The sequence below is a fragment of the Microtus ochrogaster genome, chromosome 4, assembly GCF_000317375.1.
Source record: "Microtus ochrogaster isolate Prairie Vole_2 chromosome 4, MicOch1.0, whole genome shotgun sequence".
Taxonomy (NCBI): Eukaryota; Metazoa; Chordata; class Mammalia; order Rodentia; family Cricetidae; genus Microtus; species Microtus ochrogaster.
This window is the reverse complement of record NC_022011.1, coordinates 53,305,695-53,319,963: the sequence shown is the minus strand read 5'-3', so window position 1 is coordinate 53,319,963 and position 14,269 is coordinate 53,305,695. Positions and strand designations below refer to the sequence as shown.

The following is a 14,269-nucleotide window of genomic DNA, read 5'->3' as shown; positions in this document are numbered from 1 at the left end:
AGTTCCAGGACAGGCTCCAAAGCTACAGAGAAACCCTGTCTCGAAAAACCAAAAAAAAAAAAAAAAATAAGTGAGCCTCCATGAAAAGGATCTCCCTCACTCACCTTTGTCCATAGTGTCGTGTAAAATGTTTGGTACAATGAACAATTGGTTGTTGAACTGACCGGCACCCATCACCTTGATTGGTCATCCCTCATCGATAAGGTACTTTGACTTGTTTTGAATATTGTCTGAAAAATTGACTACAGCACTATTTCTCAAAATGTGTCCTCAGACCTAAAATCTTGTAAGAGGGGCCATGACCCAGGGTAACCTCTGGCACATAGACACTCTTGTCTGGGCACCAGCGAATTGCTGTCTATAGTCTTCTAAGTTCTTCTGGTTCTCACTGCAGCCTGAGAACTGCCCTGGTGTAAAAATGTGTGAGCCATTTGTATAGGGACAAAAATAAAGACAAAGACATGAAAAACATTAATCAACGCAAGGAAGATAGATATGGGTCAAGTGAGTGGCATAGACTTGTGTCTTTAGGAGACGAATTGTCAAAAACAAGTTTAAATTCCTTAAAACTTGCCCAGTTTTCTCAGCTTCCTCACCCAACTGCTATGAGATTCATACTCAGCATGAGGGGAAAATGTATCCAAACTCATAGCTAAGACCGACCCCAAATACATGTCAGAGAAATGGCAGGCTTGAGATTTGGGCCTCTAGTTTTCATCTGACATTGTTCACTTGCCCAAACAATAGTGAGCAGCAGGGGCTGCCAGGCAGGGGCCACCGTGAGTAAATTCTATGAACACAGCTCTCTTCATGAGGTGTACCCATCTTAAGTTGTAAACCAGCAGTTCCTAAAGGAAAGGCCACTTGGACTCAGCTTGCCTGGACAAGCGAAGTGCTGAATTCTCTTCCCTAGATCCCTCACTGTCCTCGTATGTGAATTGGGCCATGCACTTTATTTCAATCACCCTTGTGTTCCCCACCCACTCCTAACTCCTGACATGGCAAGACTATGTCCCAAGTTAGTAATGAAATGAAGACATTTTGTAAAAGAAGTCTTGTTCTGCTGTAAACCTCACATACGGGTTCCTATTTTAGCTACAGCTCAAAGTCTACACATATATTCATTGTGCAAACATTAGTGAATAGATTTAAAACCCTAAAGTTTCATCACAGGTGGTAAGAACTATTTAAATTTTACCTTCTGTACATATCCCTAAGCAAACATGTATCCTTCATCCTTATCATTACAGAAAATAGATTTGGATAGAGTTTGGACAATAATACTGTTCTCTCTCTCTCTCTCTCTCTCTCTCTCTCTCTCTCTCTCTCTCTTGTATAAACCGAACACTCAGAATTCATTTTGCAGAACTCAAGAACAAGATAGGTCACCACAACATGAGGAACTGCATTAAAGGATCAAAGCATAAGGAAGGTTGAGAGCCACTACTCTAAATGAATCAAAGGCCACAATCCTTTCTCTATTATTTCTTATATAATATAAGATATTAAAAGGGCTAGAAAAAATATTGGGGGATAGAAAAATATGGGAGGTCAATATTTATATCACGAGCTACAAGGGGAATGCTTTTCCAAACAATATTTCAAATGATAAAGGGAAAACATAATGGGGGAAAATGAATCAGCCAACTGTACACCAACAACTTTAAGTTGTGTTTGAAAACCAATACATAGTAATCTGGAAAAATATTTGCAGCATAAAATTGCAAAATACTTAAAATGCAAAAGACTTCTACCAAAAGACAAATATCTCTAGGACATTGGGCAAAAGATATAAGCATTTTATATGCTCATGAAGAGATGTTTGATGTCATAATCATAAAAATACAAATTTAAACGATTTAAGTTTTTTCAATAAGTTTAGCAGATATAAGTAAGTTTATTGGCAGCCCATGTTCATAGGAATAAATGAATGATTGGTACCTCTGTAGCTACAGGTTGATATCACCTCTCCAAAGGGGACTTGCTGTCCATCTGACACAAGGAGAACACCAGCTCTCTCCACCGACTGTGGAGCAAACATCAGAGCTCAGACTTCTCCTGTAGGAGATCCAGGAAAGAGAAATCTTTCCAGAGATAGCTCCTGAGTGAATGTTCCAGGTATGTCCCATTTAGAAAACTCTATCTTGTCCAATACTGAGGGGACGTAAGAGGTGAGTGAACAGCCACATAGTGGGACGCCCTGCTCTCTAGGACTTCCACAATGGGACAAAATCCCAGGTCCCTTCCCCAACTCCCTTGGCATTTCTAGCCAGCCAACAGGGAGTTTCCTATGGCTAGGCTCCCCCCAAACCCAAACTCATCCACTGGACCCTCCAAGTTACCAGCCATACCCCACCTAAGAGCTTAGAGATTGCTGTAATACTGAGGGGACCAATAGCTTGCTACAACACTGAGGGGATTAAGAGAGAGCACCAAGGGAGCAAACCAGGAGAGAAGACCAAGAGAGCAGGTGTATAGAGATTACAGAGGCTCTCTGAGACAGACATTGACAGTACAGAGGAGACCAAGAAAACTCCCAAACACTCAGATAGCCACTGCAAGGATTGGACCAAGACACAAAGACACTGCCAACCTCATTTGAAGAGAGATGGATAGGCGCCAATGCAAGAATTCCTCCAAAAACCTAAAAAGCAAAATGGTAACACCAGAACCCAGCAGTGACACAACAGAAGACGTAGAAGAAAATGACTCTAAATGTAACTTTATGAAAATGGAGATCTTTAAAGAGAAAATGAAAAACTCCCTTAAAAAACAAACAACAAATTGGAAGACAAAAAATTGGAAGAAATTAATAAATCCCTCAAAGAAAACCAAGAAAAAAAACAATCAAACAGGTGAAGGAAACAGTTCAAGACTTGAAGACTGAAATTGAGGTAATAAAATACAAACTGAGGGAATTCTGGATATGGAAAATCTAAGTAAATGAACAAGATCTACAGAGAAAAGTAGAACCAACAGAATACAAGAGATGGAAGAAAGAATCTCAGCCGTTGAAGATACTATAGAGGAAATCGATTGGTCAAAGAAAACATTAAATCCAACAAATTCTTAACACAAAATATTCAGGAAATCTGGGACACCATGAAAAGACCAAACCTAAGAATAATAGGGGTAGAAGAGGAAGAAGAACCCCAGCTCAAAGCACAGAAAATATATTCAACAAAATCATAGAAGAAAACTTTTCCAACCTAAAGAAGGATATTCCTATGAAGGCACAAGAAGCTTACAGAACACCAAATAAACTTGATCAAAAAAATCCCCTAATAATCAAAACACAAAACATACAGAATAAAGAAAGAATATTTAGAGCTTCAAAGAAAAAAGGTAACAGATAAAGGTAAACCTCAGAATTACACCTGAATTCTCAATGGAAACTATGAAAGCCAGAAGGTCCTGTTTAGGTGTGCTGCAGACACTAAGAGACCATGAATGCAAGCCAAGACTACTATACCCAGCAAAGCTTTCATTCACCACCAATGGAGAAAACAAGATATTCCATGACAAAAACAGATTTAAACAATATGTATCCAGGAACCCAGCCTTACAGAAAGTACTAAAAGGAAAACCCCAACCCAAGGAAGCTAACTGCACCCACAAAAACACAGGCATCTGATAATCCCCCAGAAGCATAACCTAAAGAAGGGAAACACATAAACACTGCTATCAAAAAATAACCAGATTTAACAACCACTGATCATTAATATTGCTTAATATCAATGGAGTCAATTCACCCATAAAAAAGACACAGGCTAAGAGGATAGATATGAAAACAGGTTCCAGTCTTCTGCTGTATACAAGAAACACAACTCAACTCAAAGACAGACACTGCCTCAGAGTAAATGGTTGGGGAAAGGTTTTCCAATCAAATGGACCAAAGAAACAAGTGGGTGTAGCTATCCTAATATCTAACAAAGTTGATTTCAAAATAAAATAAGTCAAAAAAGATGGAGCAGGACACTATATATTGATGAACAATTCATCAAGATGCAATCTCAATCCTGAACATCTACACCCCTAATACAAGAGCACCCACATATGTAAAAGAAACATTACTAAAACTTAAATCACACATCAAATTCACTAATAATAGACTTCAACACTCCACTCTCACCAATGAACAGGTCAACCCAAAAGAAACTTAACAGAGAAATAAGAGAACTAACAGATGTCATGAATCAAATGGACTTAACAGACATCTATAGAACATTCCACCCAAATACAAAAGAATATACCTTCTTCTCAGCACTTCATGGAACTTTCTCTAAAATTGATCACATACTTGGTAACAAAGCAAACCTCCACAGATACAAAACCAGGGATTAAAGTTAGAATTTAACAACAATACTACTCTCAGAAAGCCTACAAACTCATAGAAATTGACAGTGAACTGCTGAACCATCCCTGGGTCAAGGAAGAAATAAGAAATTAAAGACTTCTTTGAATTCAACAAAAATAAAGGCACAACATATTCAAACCTATGAAACACTATGAAAGCAGTGCTAAGAGGAGAGTTCATAGCACTAAGTGTCCACATAAAGAAAATGGAGAAAGCTCACATTAATGACTTAACAGCACACTTGAAAGCTCTAAAATAAAAAGAAGCAGACTCACCCAGAGAGAGTATAAAACAGGAAATAAATTGAGGGCTGAAATCAACAAAATAAAAACAAAGAAATCAATACAAAGAATAAATGAAACAAAGAGCTGGTTCTTTGAGAAAAATCAACAAGATAGACAAACCCTTATCCAAACTAATCAAAAAGCAGAGAGCAAAAATCCAAATTAATAAAATCAGAAATGAAAGGGGGGACATAACAGACACTGAGAAAAATCAGAGAATAATTAGGTCATACTACAAAAACCTGTACTCTACAAAATTGGAAAATGTAAAAGAAATGGACAAGTTTTTAGATACCATATACAAAAATTAAATCAAACCCGGGTGAGCAATTTAAATAGACCTATACTGCAAAAAAATAGAATCTGTAATCAAAAACATCCCAACCAAAAAAAAAAAAAAAGCTCAGGGCCAGAAAGTTTTAGTGCAGAATTCTACCAGAACTTCCAAGAAGAGCTAACACCAATACTCCTTAAAGTGTTCCACATAATAGAAACAGAAGGAACAAACTCTTTTTATGGGGCTACAGTTACCCTGATACCAAAACCATACAAAGACTCAACCAGGAAAGAGAATTACAGTCCAATCTCACTCATTAACATGGATGCAAAAATATTCAATAAAATACTAGCAAACCAAATCTAAGAACACATCAAAAAAATCATCCACCATGATCAAGTTGGCTTCATCCTAGAGATGCAGGACTGGTTCAACATACAAAAATCTTATCAAAGTAATCCATCATATAAATAAACTGAAAGAAAAAAAATATGATCATTTCACTGAATGCTGAAAAAGCATTTGACAAAATTTAACACCCCTTCATGATAAAGGTCTTGGTGAGATCAGGGATACAAGGAACATATTTAAATATAATAAAATCAATAAACAGTAAGCCAATAGCCAATATCAAATTAAATAGAAACTCAAAGCAATTCCACTAAAATCATGAACAAGACAAAGGTGTTTTGTTCTCTCTTCACATAGTTCTTCAAGTTTAAGCAATGGTAATAAGACAAAAAAGGAGATCAAGTGTATTCAAATTGGAAAGGAAGAAGTCAAACTTTCATTATTTGTAAATAATATGATAGTGTATATATAAGTGACCCCAAAAACTCTACCAGAGAAATCCTACAGCTGATAAATACCTTCAGTGATATGGCAGGATACAAGAACAACTCAAAAAACTCAGTAGCCCTCCTATACACAAACAATAAAGAAGCTGAGAAAGAAATCAGAGAAACATCACATTTCACAATAGCCACAAATAACATAAAATATCTTGGAGTAACACTAACCAAAGAAGTGAAAGACCTATTTGACAAGAACTTTAAGTCTTTGAAGAAAAAAAATTGAAGAAGATACCAGAAAATGGAAAGATCTTCCATGTTCTTGGATAGGTAGGATCAACATAGTAAAAATAGCAATCCTACCAAAAATCAATCTATAGATTCAATGCAATCCCCATCAAAATCCCAACACAATTTTTCACAGACCTTCAAAGAACAATAATCAACTTCATTTGGAAAAACAAAAAACCCAGGATAGCCAAAACAATCTTGTACAATAAAGGAGGCATCACCATCCCTGACATCAAGCTCTATTACAGAGCTACAGTAATGAAAACAGATTGGTACTGGCATAAAAACAGAGAGATTGACCAATGGAATCAAATCAATGTCCTGGATATTAATCCACCCACCTATGAACACCTGTTTTTTGACAAAGAAGCTAAAATTATACAATGGAAAAGAAAGCATTTTCAACAAATGGTGCTGGCATAACTGGATATCAACATGTAGAAGAATGAAAATAGATCCATATCTATCACCATGCACAAAACTCAAGTCCAAATGGATTAAAGACCTAAATATAAATCTGACCACACTAAACCTCATAGAAGAGAAAGTGGGAAGTAGTCTTCAGTGCATGGACATGGGAGACCACTTCCTAAATATAACCCCAGTAGTACAGACACTGAGGGCAACAATAAATAAACAAAACCTCCTGTAACTGAGGATCTTCTGAAAAGCAAAGGACACAGTCAATAAGACAAAAATGCAGCCTATTAAATGGAAAAAGATCTTCACTAACCCCACATCAGAAAAAGGACTGGTCTCCAAAATATATAAATAAATTAAGACATTAAAATTCTAAATAACCCAATTAAAAACTGGGGAATGGAACTAAACAGAGAAATCTCAACAGAAGAATCTCAAACAGCCAAAAGACACTTAAGGAAATGTTCAACATCCTTAGCGATCAGGTAAATGCAAACCAAAACAACTCTGAGATACCATCTTACACCTGTCAGAATGGCTAAGATCAAAAATACTAATGGTAGCTTATGCTAGAGATGATGTGGAGTAAGGGAAACACTCATGCATTGCTGGTGGGGATGCAAACTTATACAACCACTTTGGAAATTTGCAGCAGTTTCTCAGGAAATTGGGAATCAACCTACCTCAGGATTCAGCAATACCACTCTTGGGCATATACCCAAAAGATGCTCAGTAATACTACAAAAAGCATTTGTTCAACTATGTTCATAGCAGCATCATTTGTAATAGCCATAACCTGGAAACAACCTAGATGCCCCTCAATCGAAGAATGAATAAAGAAAATGTGGCATATTTACACATTAGAGTACTACTTGGTGGTAAAAAACAATGACATCTTGAATTATGTATGCAAATGGATAGAATTAGAAAACACTATCCTGAATGAGGTAACCTAGACCCAAAAAGATAAATATGGTATGGACTCACTCATAAGGGAATACTAGCTATAAACAAAGGACATTGAGCCTATAGTTCCTGATCCTAGAGAAGCTATGTAATACGGTGAACCCATAGAAAAACCAACTCCAGCTGTACTGGGAAGGAACAAGCGTAGGGCCAAACTAGTCCCTCTGAATGGGGCTGACAGTTGCATGGCTAGGGCAGACTGAGGGACCACTGACAGTGGCACCAGGATTTATCTCTACTGCATGTACTGCCTTTTGGGGATCCTATTCTCTTTGGATGTATATTTTGCTCAGCCTAGATATAGTAGGGATAGCCTTGGACCTTCCCCAAAGCAATGTGCTTTAGCCTCTCTGAGGATTAGATAGGGATGGGTGGGAGGGTATGTGGAGGAAATGGGATGAGAGGAGGGACTGGGAACTTGAATTGGTATTTTTTAAAATCTAATAAATTTTTCAAGAAAGAAGAAATACAACTGAAAAATATCTTCATCTGTGCAATGAAGAAAATCCACAATAATATCCCTAGGCTTTTGATATCTTGTCATGACTGCAGATGAAAAATTATGTGTGTGTACACATGAACTTGCTTTTAACATGTGTGTTATATATAACATATGTGTATATAATATACATGTAACACGCATGTATATGTCAAAAACAAATTCCCATAACTCAATTAATTTCCTTGAACCTTAACCAAATGTTGAGTACTATAAAGTATGGGATATAGCTTAGTATTAAAAGTAAGAATAAGAACATTTTTATTTGCTTCTCAAGACAGGATTTCCCAGTTGCTTTGGAGTCTGTCCTGAAACTCACTCTGTAGACCAGGCTGGTCTCGAACTCACAGAGATTCCCCTGCCTCTACCTCCGGAGTGCTGAGATCAAAAGCATGTACCCCCACTGCCCAGCCAATACTAAGAACTTTTAACCCCATATTAACTGTTTGACAAAGAAAAATATGTTGTTCCTACTATGAGTTTTTACACAAATTCTACACTTCTTTCCTTACATAGTGAGTCGCCTGTGGGATAAGAAAGGAAAATTTCATCCTCATACCTTTTGGCTCCTGTGCAGACCACTTTCCCAGAGCTAAATAAGAGGGCTGTTGTCCTTGGCTCTCGGATCCTCATTATGACTGCAGCAAACCTCTGCACACCAAAGCCAATGGGAGAATTAGTCTCTACTGGGAGTTAATAGTTGTAGCCCAGTTAGAAAGTTGGGACTGTGTATGAAAATCTCGAGGAAACTGAAATGGACGAGAAAAACCGAACAATGTCTGGGTCTATCCTCCCACGTTAACCAAAGTTATAATTACAAAATGTTACTCTACAGCTGTTTCCAAAGGATCAGCTAAAATGAGAGTATCTGTTCCATTTAAGGTCTGATGCTATGAGCTTTAGACTTTCTCTCGTTTATACACTCAACAAGACTAACAAAGTCCATTGTTGCCCTCATTTAATAAACAAGTATTTCACCTCCAACATTATCATAACTTGGTAAAGACATAATATAATCTTTACCATTGTATCATTAGATTTATACTGATATACTTTCTTTTTCTCTTAAGAGCAAGCGTGCAGATGGCGAGCTGAGGATATGGTGCCATTAGCCAGGTGCCCACCTGGCACACATGAAGTGCCGGGTCTGATTCCCAGGATGGAAACATCCAGGTTTGGTCCTAACACTCTGGAGGTGGAGATGAGTTGGGGGGGGGGAGGGGGGAGTTCAAGGTCATCCTCGGCTGCACTCAAATTTGAGGCCAGTTTAGAATATATGAGATCTCATCTTATCCCAAAACAAAAATTAGATGAGCCTGATGTGGCCCATGCCTATTATCCCAGTACTTGAGAGGCTGAGGCAGGAGGATTCCAAGTTTAAGAATAACATAAGCTACATAGCTAAATCTCATTTCAAGACCAAAAAAAAAAAATCACAGAAAACAAAAGTATGCTATTATATATGTTACTGCCAAGATTCTAGAATACCAAGGCAACTAAAATGCAGAACACAACATACATAATGACAAGCATGCTAAAGACAAAGGAAAAATCCATTTCATCAAGGTCCAGCCTTTATAATTCTTCTCAATGTGTGTTCCCAGGCCTGCTCATTGATAAGACCCCTCAAGGACACTGAAGCCCTTGACACAGTCAGCTTATCACATTAGCAAGGCACTAAATGACTTGGTCCTCCCATAGGTCCTACACACGCACTTCTCCAACTTTCCAGTTGAAATTGGAGTGGGTCCCCTGCAAGATCACCTCTTGTGGGGCAGCTACTCCAAAAGATCATGGATCACTTCAGGCTCAGACAAGCAATTGCAATTTGAACTGGAAACACGAAAAAACCCTGCATCACCACCAGAGACTGAATGAGTCCTCATTAATGCTTTTTGTGTGCTTATTAAAATATATCATTTTCCCTGGTATTCATTAATATAAGAAAGAAATATACATATCTTCACTAGATGATCCACGCAAACAGACTCGCAATCCTGCCCCAGCTTCTCAAGTACTAGGAGTACAGGTGTGAACCAACTATTTCGTTTTCTTTTGTTTTTGTTTTTTTGAGAAAGGATCTCACGATGCACCCTGGCTATGACTCTCTGTGTAGACCAGACTAACCTCGAACTCACAGAGCTCTGTCTGCCTCTGCCTCCCAAGAAAAGGAATTTAAAAACCGGTACCACCATGCCCAGCAATTGTTATATTCTCATCATGATTTTATTAAAAATTTAAGATAACTCAAAGCACGAACTTGAATTTGCATAGAAAGTACAATTCCAGACAGCTCCTATACATTCTCTTCCTATACATTCCAGCAGGGGAAGCTGAAGACGTGAGAAAAATATGCATAAAATGATCTTTTTTCCAATAATGCAATCTGTCATTGCTGCCGCCCTAAGAATTCACCTCACAGCTGTATTTCTTTGCTTCCACTTCTTCTTTTTCCTTTTGTGTGTAGGGAGAAGGGAGAATAGTTTGAGACAGGATCTCACTATGTAAGCCTGGCTTACCTTACTTAGTTCGTAGATGAGGCTGGTCTTGAACCCACAGAACTACATCTGCCTCAGTCTCCCAAATGCTGGTATTATAAGGTGTGTACCACCATGCCCAGCCTCACCAGGTGTTTCTATTCATACTCTAGCCAGAGACGTGAGACAGAAAAGGAAAAGCTATTTGGTATCTGGATAATAACATAACACTAAATTCAGATGTCAGCGAAAGCAAATGCTTAGTCTATAAAGAATTGATTTACATAGTCTCTCTCACTATTGTGATTCTTTATCATCTGATCACAAATCTTCTGCCACTGAGTCCACGGAGCTGTTTTCCAGTGGACATGAAGTACACATAATTGTACTCCTGGCTCAGGACTTAGCTTCTAGCCCTGCCTTCCTCTACAAAGCACAAAGCCTGAGGAATCATTAAATGTTGAGGAAGCTAACAAATCCAAATTCTGTAAGCAAATATGTCAACGAAGATAGGATGTCTTCATATTTTATTAAACTGCAGTCAGCAGACATGGGCAGGGGGATCTCTGTGAGATTGAGGCTGGCTTGGTTACATAGTGAAAAAAACCTTTAGGTGGGGAACCATTGAACCAGCCATGTGTAAGCAAAAGCTAGAGCCTTATAAACAACTTAGCTTTTTTTTTTTCTGTTTTCTGATTATGTGCTTCTTGTTGCTGTTTTGAGATAGGATTTCTCTGTGTAGCCCCGACTGTCCTGGAACTCACTCTATAGACTAGGCTGGCCTTGAACTCACAGAGATCCATCTGCCTCTCTCTCCCAAATGCACCACCACCACCACCTGGCTCAATTTAGCTTTTTTGGACAAAAGAAACCAAAAATGGAAAAACATAGACATGTCAGCTATGTGAGCCAGCATTTAGAAAAATAGCATTTCTCACCAGGCATGGTTACACAGACCTATAATCCCAGCAATCCAGCCTTTTGGGAGAAGAGGCTGGAAGAGTCCAAGTTCAAACCTAACCTGGGCTATGTGGCAAGACATTGTCAAAAAAAAAAAAAACGAATCCAAAAGAATCCACAGGTCCACAGGTGTGATAATTCAAGTTAATTTCAAGTTAGTGTTCCACTGTATTGAAAACAGACATGCTGAAAATCTTTGTGAATGACAAGGAAAGCTCTAGTTTCAGGATTTTCAATTATTGCTCTATTCAGCATGGAAAATGGATGACTTTATAACTTCAAAATAAAAAATAAGATAGTTAACCTTCTGAATTAACAAAACTTTTCACTAAGAATTTATTTGAAGAAAATAAATGAGCCAATGTCATAACCGTAAGTGAACAATACCTAAGAAAATTGCAATGGTTGAAAGGGACACCGAAGTCTCTTACCTTAGGGTTATATTCTGTGTTTTTGGCATTCAGAGCTATTTTCCTCAGGTCCAATTTACAAGCCAGATTTGCAGTGGAAACTATATTCCTGAAGAAACAAGGCAATCCAGAAGATCATAATGGTATAGTTTCAACACCAACTTAGCTTACTTCATTAAGTTATTTCATAGACTCTGCCTTAGCAACTTGCTCGGGGGAGAATTCTCAGCATGAAATGCAAAGGCATGTAGTCCTTAGTTAACTGTAAACCTCAGTGTGCTAAAATCCACATTTTCTTACATTTCATAACTAAAATTAAGTTTTGGAACTTAATTTTATAATTAATAAAAAAACCAACACTGTCCTAAAACAGAAACCACAAATCCAAGGGAGTTTGCCAATCAAACTCAATTTTATATCTTTTGTGTTTACCCAGCCCCTAACTACCATTGTTAACAACTTCAGTGCTTTGGTATAGACAATATAATCTTTCAAGAATGTCTTGTTAATCTTGACCCTCCTCTAAGGGAGCCAAGAATTGGTGTTGCCTTTAATAAGTAACCATCCTGCCATTGGTTATGATCCATTAAGAACTGAAAAAGAATAAGGCAATCTGAAATGTTCCTTCTTCCACCGTTATCCTGAAGCTAGTTCTCATGGTCTGAAACATAAACTGCGCCTGTAGAAACAGCCCTCCCTTTAAAAGCAAGTACTCTTACTGCAACTGAGGCACAATTCCAGAGCGTTCTGAAACAGGGTTCATTGGTGTCATGGACACTAAGGATGCCTTAGGTAAGGCATCAGAGTTGGGTTTTCCTGGAGCGGACTGGCTGGAGTCAGCACCATCGGGGCGCAGGAGGGAATCCGGTGAACTGCCGCTGTTCAAGCTCAGCCCGCTGTCCTCCCCACCAGGCAACTGCAACTGACAGGGCTGATCTTGAGCTTCACAACTTGGCTCCTTTTCATGCTCGTTTCCAACGACAGTCTGGTCTTTATTTTCTTGAATAAGCTCATCTGGTAGGAAGCTTAGATCCACAGGTGAGAAGTCCCTGGATGCTTCTTTGCCTCCGCCAAGATGTGAATTAAACACCGTCTCTGGATGGGACAGATTAAGCGGGTGCACATCTAAAGGCGCTTGTGGGCTGAACAGTTGAGACACGGCTCGAGGATAGTAATCCTAGGCAACGTGCAAAGCAAAAACAAAATAGAAATCAAAACGCCAGTGGGTTACACCAATGGGACTCCACTATGGCAGGAAGCCAACGGCTTCAGTCTGAAAGGCAGTTCAAGATGGCCTCCATTCACACCCGCCTCCTACAAAGTCCCACAAAGATTCTACTACAGAGCACCAGCATGCTTAAGAATCCATCTTAGAGCTGGAAAGATGGCTCATAAGAGGATTGCCTGCTCTTCTAGAGGCTTCAGTTTAAGGGGATCTGACATGCGCTCATGGATTCGTTCACTGGGCACCAGGCATGTGCATGGTACGCATACGCACAGGCAAAATACTCATACACAGAAAATAGAAACAAATAAATCTGTGGTTACTATATCTTAAAATATAGAGAAGGCATTCACCGTACAATGTTTTTCCTACTTCAGTTATAGCTTGCTAAGTTGTCCCTAACTCCAGCTGTGTAATTGGTATAGTTGAACTCAAGATGCCTAGAAAGTTGAAGACAGCAGCTTATTCTGTTAGATAATTGTAAGCATCAGATAACTTTTAAATGCTCTTTTAAATTCACATTGAGGATTTTTTAACTACTTTTTGATTATGTATATGTGTGAAGGGGATATGTGCACTTGAGTGCAGAGGCCTAAGGAATCTAGAAGAAGGCACCAGATCTCCCTAGAGCTAAAATTACAGAAAATCGTGAGCCACAGACATGGGTGCTGGGAACTGAACTCAGGCGATCTGCAAGATTGGTTCTTGCTCCTAACTACGGCGCCACATCTCTGTGGCCCCATAAAAAAATCACAGTTTAGAGTAAGCAGGTGAATCTTGGGACTTAGTCTTACTTGACTGGTCAGCACTCATTAAAGACTCAGCATTGCTTTTTTTCTCATCAAAGGAGAGATTTACAACTTGTGTGAATTTAGAACAGATAAATAAGTTACTGAGATTGAAATATTAAGGATATTTTAAATTGACATTTGTTTTGTTTGGGAGATAGGGTCTCATTATACCCTAGGCTGGCCTCAGCCTCTGTGGTGCTGGCTCATACCTTTAATTCCAGCACTCAGGAAGCAGAGGCAGGTGGATCTCTGTGAATCTGAAGGTCTTTCTAGTGAGTTCCAGGACAGCCAAAGCTACATAAAGAGACATGCCCCCATTGCCCCCCCCAAAAAAAGAGGAAGGGGAGGGGGGGGAGAGAGGGCACAGAGAAAGAGAGGGAGGGATAAAAAGGAGAAGGGGGCAGAGGAGGAGATAGAGGGGCAGAGAAGGGGAGAGAGAGAGGAGAAAAGAGAGAGAAAAATAGAGTTAAAAAATCTTAACGAGCCAGGCGATGGTGGCGCACGCCTTTAATCCCAGCACT

General features: G+C 38.9%; 1 protein-coding gene across 1 annotated transcript in view; it reads right to left on the bottom strand.

Moving 5' to 3' along the window:
• The window catches only part of Tbpl2 (TATA-box binding protein like 2), a 33,189-nt gene that overhangs the window by 8,351 nt on the left and 10,569 nt on the right, over nt 1–14,269 (bottom strand). Inside the window, exons 3-5 of the mRNA XM_005346746.2 lie at nt 12,452–12,909; nt 11,754–11,841; nt 8,445–8,536 (exon numbers count right to left, since the gene is read on the bottom strand). Coding sequence (XP_005346803.1) covers nt 8,445–8,536; nt 11,754–11,841; nt 12,452–12,909 — 638 coding nt within the window. The remainder of the gene's footprint in view (nt 1–8,444; nt 8,537–11,753; nt 11,842–12,451; nt 12,910–14,269) is intronic.